General features: G+C 29.1%; 1 protein-coding gene across 1 annotated transcript; it reads left to right on the top strand.

The window, feature by feature from the left end:
• The first annotated feature begins 5,335 nt into the window (after positions 1-5,335).
• On the top strand, positions 5,336-6,627 carry LOC139497559 (synaptonemal complex protein 1-like). Its single transcript, XM_071285789.1, has 2 exons — positions 5,336-6,585; positions 6,621-6,627. The coding sequence occupies exons 1-2, from the start codon at positions 5,336-5,338 to the stop codon at positions 6,625-6,627; spliced, it is 1,257 nt and encodes a 418-aa protein (XP_071141890.1).
• Positions 6,628-10,749: the final 4,122 nt, after the last annotated feature.

A 10,749-nucleotide genomic window follows, 5' to 3' on the forward strand; every position in this document is an offset into this window, starting at 1 on the left:
ATCTGTTTATAACACGACGGGATTTCCATGTACTGTCTCTTTACCATTCCGGAACACTCGGCCCCCGATTTTTGTATTTTTCTGTTGATATATTTTCTGAAATATTACATTTTCAGGAGTGATTCTTTCAAAAGAAAAGATGCACAATTGTATAAACAGCATTTAAAATCGACTAAACAATTCTTATAATTGCCATACAATAATAAAATATCCAATCTACAATGCATAGATTTGTGACTGTCTTTTAAATTTATATAATGTGTATTTATAAATTTCCGTTTAAATGATTTAGAATAACAAATCAGTCCAAAGTTAACGTTTTAATTTTGATATCCGTCCTGTACATACGTCAATGAGTAGAAGTTTCCGCTAGTCCATGAATCAGTCCTTTATTTGTGTTCAAATTTTGATAACTGAGAAATTATTATATCAATTATGTATACCATACCAGTTTATGACAGGGTTAAGCATTTTGTCAGAACTATACGCGTACAGCTGAAACCTTACGCCCCTACCCCTTTGACAAGAGAGGTTTCTTCATAATAATTCATTTTTTACCTGTGGGTTTAAAAAGAAATACAAGTGTTTGGATATGTATTATAAGTGATAAACAATATTTTTCTTTTAAATTCACAACACAACATTTGTCCTGGTCTTTTTGAGTTTGTGAAATTTATTTCAGAATTGAAATATCTGACACATTGTCGTTATTTTCATTCCCCGGTCGAGCTTCATTGTGATTGTATATTTTGGAAATCATTTTAATAACTTTTTGTTGTCATTGATATCAATTGAAATTCGATTTATTGAGTAACTTAGTGAAGGAAAGTTATCACACTGTTATATAAATAATCATCTTTACCTTTCTGAGCAGTGTGTAAGAAACCTTGCTGCCTTAAAAGGCCTCAGCTCGATTAGTAATAAACAAAGGAAGAGAAAATATGTAGTAAAAACGAGTCAACAATAAAAGTACTGACGTACTGTTAACTCGTAAGACCTTATACAAATGTTATAGCTCTTGGTTTATTTCTTGGTCCGTCTACATACATAGCGCTCGGCACTCGTCACCCAGAAATAATTGTACTTGACTATATTTTAAAGAGAAAAAGGCAGAGAATCCGTTGTTTTCATATATGTTTTTTGTAATTTTTCTCTTAGTCTACGTATACAGTTATTCTTAACCTAAAAAGGTGTGTACGCGATACATGTATTACTAAGGCAACATTTAATCTTATTGGAGACATCAGTTCACGTTCGTTTAGTTTGATTCATGCTTTTATTTACTTTAGTTTCCAGTGTTATTTCGTGCTACTTTAGATTCTAAAAATTATGTTGCCTTTTGGTAAAGGTATATGGTTAATCATTTGTTTTCTAAAACCTTTTTTATTCCAAACTTTCACATTCAGTCAAGTCTATGGACAGGATAATTACCACATAAACACCGAAGGTTTTTTTATTTGGTGATGTGTAAGGTTTAGTCAAGACATACGTATCAAATTGATATTGTAAGATACCTAAGCAATGCAAATGAATGTTTAATTGAATTTATTTTCAGAGCAGCACGACGGGAATCCCATATGTTACAGTATCAGCTTGTCCTTCGAAGGCACTCCCGATTTTTTCAATGGGACAATAACTGTTGTTCACATTTAGTTTTCTGTGCATTGATATGCTATTGCTTTTTGGCCTTTCATCGTGTTAATGTTTTTAATAAATATCTCCTTAAGATTGGTCTCTTCTCTGCCTATTCGGGGATGGGGTGGCGGGGATGATGGAACAATCTACAGCAAGTTATTTAGTTTCTGAAAAGGTTGATACAATTATTCTTAATGAATGTACCCTGAAATAATTGTGACTCCTCCCTGCTAAGCACGCGGAATAAAGGAGTAAGATAATTAAATCTTCGGTTCTGTTCTTCAGTCACCAAGGATGGAATTTGGGACTGTAAACAGGGGTAATCTTTGTGAATAAATTAAACAGTTACTTAATTTGCAATAGTCCAAGCTTAAAATCGCCCAGAGAACAATTTTAAATTATTATAGTTGAACTGATATGTTTTTCGTTTATTATAGTACTATACGGTCATATATCGGGTCCTTTTAGAACTTACATGGCGAAAGAAACGGAATTAGTTTTGTTCATTGTTAATCCGTTGGTCGCCGGTGAATAGATGTCGTATTGACAATTACAGCACATTTTATATTTGTTTATCGTTCATTATTTTGAACATGAATCTGACCATTAGTTTTCTCGTTTGGATATTTTAACATGTGTCATTTCCGGTTAATATATACCTGACCATGCGGTATGGGTTTTTCTCATTGTTGAAGGCCGTACCTTGACATATAGTTGTTAATTTTTATCCAACTTGGTCTCTTGTGGAAAGTTGTCTCATTGCCAATCATATCACATCTTCTTATTTTATATATTTACAGGTGTCCTAATATTTATCTCTTGATTTCAACATATAATTGTACTTTTTTAGTCTTTGACAATAGCCATCTAGGTGTTTATGCAATATGGTAAGCACTACTATTATATCTCACCAAGTCAAATAATGTAAAACTGCTAAAAGGAAATTTTAACTGGTGCTGAAATTATTGTTTTCGTTGGTATTCCTACAAAGTACTTTCACAATTTCACAACAATAGTAGAAAATATTTGAACTTTGAAAATTGTTAGATTCGAAAATGAATGAAAACCATGTGACATAAAAAGATGAAATCACAAGACGGGAGTATGTGTGGGGTTTACAGAAAAAAAGACTGATGAGGAAAAACACTTAAAAACAGAACAGATAAACATATTGCAAGCTAAACAAAGAATAGAGAAAAATAGTGAAATCAAAATAAAGAATAGAAACAAAGTACGGATTGTTTACACTTTTCTCAACGTGTTTTCCCAAGTTCACATCAATTGACTGAATTATAGACAGTACTTGAACTTTGACAAGTGTTTGATTAAGTATGAATGAAAATCATGTGACAAAACATTATTGAAATCACAAGATAGATTTAAAAACGAGGGTCTGTGTGGGGTTTACAGAAAATAAGACTGATGAGCAAAAACAGAAAAGACAAAAATATTACAAACTAAACAAAGAATAGAGAAAAACTGTGAAAACAAAATAAAGAATAGATAAAATGGGCGGATTGTTTACACTTTTCTTAACGCATTTCCCAAATTTATAACGATTGTAGACAGTACTTGAACTTTGACAATTGTTTGATTAAATATGAATGAAAATCATGTGACAGAAAACACGGAAATGTTTTTTTTATCCCCTAATGAATGATGAACATAATATGTGTTTCCGTTCAATACTATCTGCGTTCCGCATTTGGTTTTTGTTAAAGTATTTTATCAAAAAGGTTGGGTCACATCCACTTGAAATGTAGAACAATGTGTATATTATGTTGCTGATATAGCTTCTGATTCCAATACAAGGAAAACTGAGAATAGAAATGTGATAGTTTGGAATGAGTATATTACCAGGTTAAAGTTTACCATGAAGTTTTGGTCACACTAAATTGTGCCCGACCTTTTCTTAACAATATTTCTCCTTTTTCCTAATTCATGTATTTTTTCACGTAAAAGGTTAAGGATTTTTCTCGTATTATATTACCCGTATATTTTTCCGTATTTGGTGATATTTTTCCCTTATTTGATTTTGGAATTTGAAAAAAAATTTCGATATTTAGAAGAGAGCTCTATGCAGTATTACAAAGTTTAACTGGTTTATCTGAACTTAAATATCTGAATGATGATTTAATAAATGATTGTTCTTAACATGTTTAATAAACTTGACTTTGTACCAATGGGACAGCACACAATATACCACTCCTTTAGCCCCCCACAAAAAAAAAAAAAATTATCTTCAATTTTTGACCCCCCCATTTTAAAGAAAAAAAAACCCTTTTTACATCCAAAATAAAAATTTTACCAACATTTTTGTGTGATTTTTAACTTCAAAATTAAGAAGAAAAAAAACACACTTTGTATTTATACCCCCCATAAAAAAAATAAAAATTTTTTTTGTAAAGAGCACACCAAAACCTTAATCCTGGGTTTTTTTATAAAACTAATTTTTTCCCCTAAGGGGAGTAGTATAGTACTTGAACGACTCCAGCACCCCCCTCCAAAAAAAAAAATTTGACCCCCAAAAAATTACCCTCATTTCAAGTAAAAGAGCCCTAAATTTTCATAAAAAAAAACAGCAAAAAAACACCCCAAAAAACACCAAATTTTCTTACTCCCAAAAAAAAACCGGGATAACAGGCAGAGAAAAAATTCTGTGGGATTTAAGAGAAAAAAAAAAAATCAATTTTTACTTTAAAAAATGAAACAACCTACAGCTCCTGATTTATATCCAGAATTACCTATAGAAGATGGACAAAACTATAGATTACAAAAAATTTCAGAAATAGAAAATTCTTTAAAAAATGAAAGAGACAAAAGAAATTCTTTATATAAAAAATATAAAAGAGGAGTAAACTTTACAGATGGAATAGATACAACTTTAATTTCAGCATCAGTTATTTCTGCAGGTATAGGTGTTGCTATTCCTATTTTATTACCTTTACAAATAACAGCAGTCGCATGCGGAAGTATTGGTGGTGTAATAAAATTAATAAGAAGAAAGCTTACTTTAAAAGCTAAAAAACATTACGAAATAAAAACTTTAGCAGAATGTAAATTAAATAGTATTAAAGATTTAATTTCTAGATCTTTAACTGACAATAAAATAAGTGAAGAAGAATTTAAACTTATTTTAGAAGAGCAAGAAAAATTTAATGAAATGAAAAAAAATTCCCAAAAAGGAAAAATGGAAAATTTCCTAAAAGGAAAAAGTTTAACTACTTTAGGAGAAGATGAAAAAAAAAAACTTATAGAAGAAACAGAAAATAGAGTAAGAAACGAAATAAAAAAAAAAATGGAAAATCTATAATTTTTATAAATAAAGTTATAATTTCTTCTATTCCCCTTAAGGAAAATCCACCAAACTATGAATCGATTTTTTAGACACAGGGTGATTTTTTTATTAAATAAATGGAAACTGAAAAATCGAAATGCGCTAAAAAAACAATTCAATATATTTTAGAACAAGAAGATTCTTCAGATGAAGAAGAAGAGCGTCAAGCGAAAATAAATGGACTTACAAAAAAACAAAAAGATAAAATTATAGAAAATCTACAAATAATGGTTGATAATGAATTTAAATATTCAAATATCTTTTTGTTAGTAGAAAAATTAATATTAACAGGTAGTTTTTATTGTTTATTAACAGAAATATTTGGTTAATTAAAAATGGCATTTTTATTTTATTTAATTAAAAATGGCAGAAGGGGGTTATGAGTTTAAAATAGATGATTATGATGATGATGATTATGATGATGAAGAAAAAACACCATTAATGGATAATGATGATGAAGAGTTTCAAAATTATATAAATAAAGAATTTGAAAATTCAAAAGCTTTATCAGAAAATGATGCTAAAATTCGTAAAAAAGAAACTATAAAAAAAATGATTAAACAATTTTATAAAAAAAATGGTGAAACAACACGTAATGAAGTAGGTTTTTTTGTTAGGGAAGATCATAATGAAAGACAAATCTTATATGTAAAAGATGAAAAAGGTAATAATATTGCATTAACGTATTTTAAAAAAGGAGTATTAAAGTTTTATAAATTTAGTACTCTTCAAAAAGAATACGGTGTTAATTTTGTCAGAGATGTTTTAGGTGTAGATGATTATAAAATATCTGATTATTTAAAAGAAGGTAGATCAATGTTTCAAGATTTTCAAAGAACGATAAAAGCACCAATTCGTGAACTCGATAATATAGAAATTCCATTACAAGAAATATCTACACAACAAGAAGGACAAGAATTATTAGAAACAGCAAGTAATGCAGAAACATATGTGAAAGAAATAGAAACTTCATTTATTGAACATGGAACATCTTTAGTAGATAATGAAACACAAACAAAAATTACAAAAAGAGAGATGGATGGTGTAATCAGTGCAATGACAACAGTAAAAGAAGAGCTTGAAAATAATTTAGCAAAACTGAATGAAACAAATAAAGACTTAGCAAAAGAAAATGCCAAATTAGAACAAGCTAAAGAAGACAATGATGAATTTCAAATAGATAGAATAAGTAGTCGAATAAGAGAGTTAGAATCTGAGAGAAGTGCAAGAATAGAAACAATTAATATTAATAGAGAAAAACTACGTAGTCAATTAGTTAGATTTAAACAAACAATACATAAAATGTTAAACGAAGACAAAACATTAGGTGAAAGAATAAGAACATTATTCAGAGAACAAGGAATAACAATAGTTAGTGTTTTAACTGCTTTTGGAATGATTATTGGTGTTATTGCTGAGGCATTTACTGGTTCTCCTGCTCCTTCTCCTTCTCCTCCATCAAAAGGTGGTGTACAAGACTGGATAAAAAAACAATTAAAAAATCTTGGAAAACTATTATCTTTTCTTGCAGGAAAATTAGCAGCTGCATTACCAGGTATTATAGGTTCTATTTTATCTTGGTTATTAACTGCAACAAAAGACGTAGTAAATTGGTTTGCAAACAACTTATGGGCATTGCTTATTTTAGTTGTTAGTTTATTGTTTACTGCTGCTAGAGATTATTTGAAAAAATAAAGTGCTGTAAATCCTATTACAATACTTACAAATATTATTGCTTGTTTATTATCTTCATGATCTTCATGTTCAATTTTTTTTATTGGATCTATTTTTGGTTCTTTAGGCTTTTCATGTTTTATAGGTTCTTGTGGTTTTACAGGTTCTTTTGGTTTAAAATCAACATGATCAAAATTTTTATTATTTAAATCATCATTTAACCCAAGTGTTTGATTTTCTGTTGCAATTATAATTTTATTATTATAACCAACAATACTTCCAATTTGTAAAACCATATCACTGGGAGACATATATAAACCAAGTCCATAAACATAATCAACTTTACTTCTTGCGTATTTTAAAACATTTTGATAATTTGATATCTGAGTGGGTAAATCAATAGGACTATTAATAACATCTTGTACATTTGCTAAGAATTGTTTTTGTGCATCAAATCCTGTTCCTACTTTTAAAATTTCTGTTTTTGTTTGAGATTGAGCACCCAACAAAGCCCATACGTAAATTTTAATACTTTCATTAATACGTTCAATACCTGCTCGTGTAAAACCTTCTGATTTATCTAAAATAAATGTTGTCCAAGCCATACTTATATCTTTTTCATGATAAATTGTATCATGAATATTAAAGAATGGACCATCCTTTTTATGATTTTGTCTATATTCACCACTTGGTTTATAATATTGCTCAAAACTTCCTAATCCTTGACATGATGATTCTAGTTTTTGTCTCCAATCTGTATTTGGAGAAATATTAAATTCATCACATAATTTCTGGTATGCAGCTTTGTCATATGGGTTCTTGTAATAACAGAAAGAAGAATCTGTTGGTAAAGGTGATTTAAGTTCTTTTAAAATTCTGGCAATGCAATAATATAAATGAAACATATAAAAAGACTTTGTAAGATTTGCGTCAAGCGAAGTATTTTGTATATGATCATTATAAGAAACACCACATCCTGTACTTGCACACCATACTGCAAAGTTTAATTGGCATTGCCACCAATCAAATGAAGAATGAATCCAGGCATTCCATGGTTCGTTAGTGTGTATTGATGGGTTTTGATAGTTTTGAAATAAATCAGGAAAAGATGTTTTAAAGTTCTCTTTTTGATTTACAAATATTGTTTGATTTACAAGATTTGTTTTTAATTGATGATCTTTTTCAGAATATTTAATACCTGGATTATATGAAACATTAGGATTATATTTAAATTCTTTTGTTATCATTTTTTTATATTAAAAATGTTTCATACTATTTCAAATATTGATAATACAATAAACTTAGAACAATACATAAATAACAGAAATGGAAATAAACGTATTGGTTTGAAATTTATAAGATACAGTATAGGTTGGTATAATGTTTATCATGGGTTTATAACAAAAACCGGAGAGGAACAACAAAGGATTATGAATGGTTATTATAGTTTTCAACAAATAGTGGATGAATTTCAAAAAGAAAATATTGTATTATCCGTAAATGAAGCAAATGGTATCGCTTCATTAAACACTACTACTGAGTTAAAGATAAGTAAGGGTTTGGGAAATATGTTAGGGTTTAATAATAAACGTAAATTCGAACCTGATGAATTACATTATGGAAACAAATTTGTGGATTTTGCTATTTATAAATCATTATATATCCATTTGGAACAAGTTAGCACTTCTCATAATTATCTTGATGGTAAGCCAAGTACATTATTGGCTGTTATTCCAGTCGAGAATAAAGAGTTTGGTGAAGTTATAACAGCGAGATTTGAGCATCCGGAATATAAGTGTTTAGTAAATGATGTTATAACAGAATTGAAATTAGAAATCAGAGATGAAAATAATAACAAGATAATTTTTTATCATTTACCAATTAATTGTGTTTTAGACGTTATATAATTTATTTAATAAAATGAGCATACTTGGTGTCAAAAAAAAAAACGTAGAAAAAGAAATATTAAATATGAAGAGTGAGCTTCAAACAATGGATACTAAGGATAAAAATTTACATCGGAGTGTCGCTGCCCTAAGCATCAGAGTTTTAAATGTTGAAAATATAGTTAGTAATATTGAAAATAAACCAGACAGAAAAATAATAAGTATATATGCTGGAATTGATGGTCCAATACATGGAAATAAAAAGTTTAATTTTGGTGATGGTGGTGGTTATTATGTAATGAACTTTCCAGGACAAATATTGGGTATTAGTTTAGTAAGTTTAAGAACAAGCACAGATATTATAGCCATTAAGATGATTGTTAATGATAAGTCAACTAGTTACAAAATGAGTTTGGATAATGGTGTCACACACGGTTTTAATAACTTTTATACACCTTTTGAAGTTAAGGCTGGAGATTTAATAAGTTTTATTAGTATGACTAATAATTATACATGTATCAATACTCTAGTATCAGTGGTAATTGAATTATTTTTATAACAAATTTAATCCTTAAAAATGTCGGCATACGGAAACAAATTAAATCCTTACAGAAAAATAAGAGAACCCCGTGGTGTGAAAGGTATTCGTCAAAGTGTATCAATAACAAATAATCCTTCAACTATTGATCAAAATCAACAGCTATTAGTGAGATTCCCCAATCTAAGCAATAATGATGTTATTGTTCCTGGAACAACCAGATTGGCATTTGAAATAGAACTCACATCTACAGACGACAATGCAACTATATATCAAAACATAGGAAGAACAATAGTTAAAAAAACAACAATTCGTATAAGTGGAAATGAAATTATGTCAATTGATGATAGTGATATTTATCATTGTTATGTTGATTTATGGAAATCTACATCTGAACGTTTAAATATGGCATACCAAGGTATTGGTGAAACAAACATGTTAAAACACAGAGTTGGCGCGGATGATAAAGCATCAGACACAGGCGATGAAGCAATTGCAACTGCATATGGTGCAAGATTTTGTATCCCACTTGATTTTGAACTATTAGAAACTCATATGCCTTTTTATCAAGCAGGTCTTGGTGATAGACTTGAATATGAACTTACATTTAATAATTATAGCAATGTTATTAAATCAACAGATACATCTGCAAGTTATACAATCAAAAACATTTGTTTAGAATTTGATATGGTTACTGATGCAGAATTAGCAAGACAGATAAGACAACAAGTTAATGGTAAGATGGTTATTTTGTACGATAGAATACTAAGACATAGAAAAATAACCAAAAACAAATCTGATACATTGTGGAATATAAATTTAAATGTTCCAGCTAGAAGTATGAAAGGAATTCTAATGTTGTTCGAAGATCCTGAAAGAACAAGTACCGAAACTTATTATAATCCTAACATAACAAAAGTAGAAATGACAATAGAAGGTGTTCCAAATCAACTATACAGTCAAGGAATGAAAGCATATCAACAATGGGATGAAATAAATAAATTCTTTGCTTTAAATTCAAAAAGAAATAAAACAACAGAAGAAGTTTTAAAGGATTTAAATTTATCCTATACAACATTAGAAAAATATCTTACAACTAATTATGCATTATGGTTAGATTTACGTTCAACAGATGACAATTCGTTACACGGTTCAGGTAGAAGAATTGAAAATGCTTCTGAAGGTATTACTATCCAAATAACTAAAACAGCAGGAGCAAATAAATTAATAAATGTTTATCTGTTTGTTATACAAGATGCACAAATTAATTTTGAAGATGGAAGATTTAAAGAAGTTAATTACTAGAGGTTCCCCTTTAAAAATGGAAGAGATACACTCCGATTCCCTTTATGAATTACCAAAATATCCCCATTGTGCTATTATATGTGGACAAACAGGATGTGGAAAAACAGAGTTTGTTCTTGATTTATTAGAAGGAGAATATAGTGGAGTTTTCAAATATATAGTCATACTTTGTCCAACCATCCAATGGAACAAAGCATACAAAAATCGTGAATGGATTGATGATGTTAGAAAACCAAAAACAAAAAATCTAATAATTGTTAATCCTATTGTTGAAGTGAGAGAAGCGAACGGTTCCCTTTATAAAGAAGAGAAGCTACAAGAACTACTAAGAATGTTCTTTAAAAAATATGCTGGTCATCCAACATTATATATCA

Source organism: Mytilus edulis, chromosome 12, assembly GCF_963676685.1.
Source record: "Mytilus edulis chromosome 12, xbMytEdul2.2, whole genome shotgun sequence".
NCBI classification, from domain to species: Eukaryota; Metazoa; Mollusca; class Bivalvia; order Mytilida; family Mytilidae; genus Mytilus; species Mytilus edulis.

Bases quoted from the DNA above. Each gene is read 5' to 3' on its own strand.
- LOC139497559 (XM_071285789.1), top strand. From the start codon at position 5,336: ATGGCAGAAGGGGGTTATGAGTTTAAAATAGATGATTATGATGATGAT.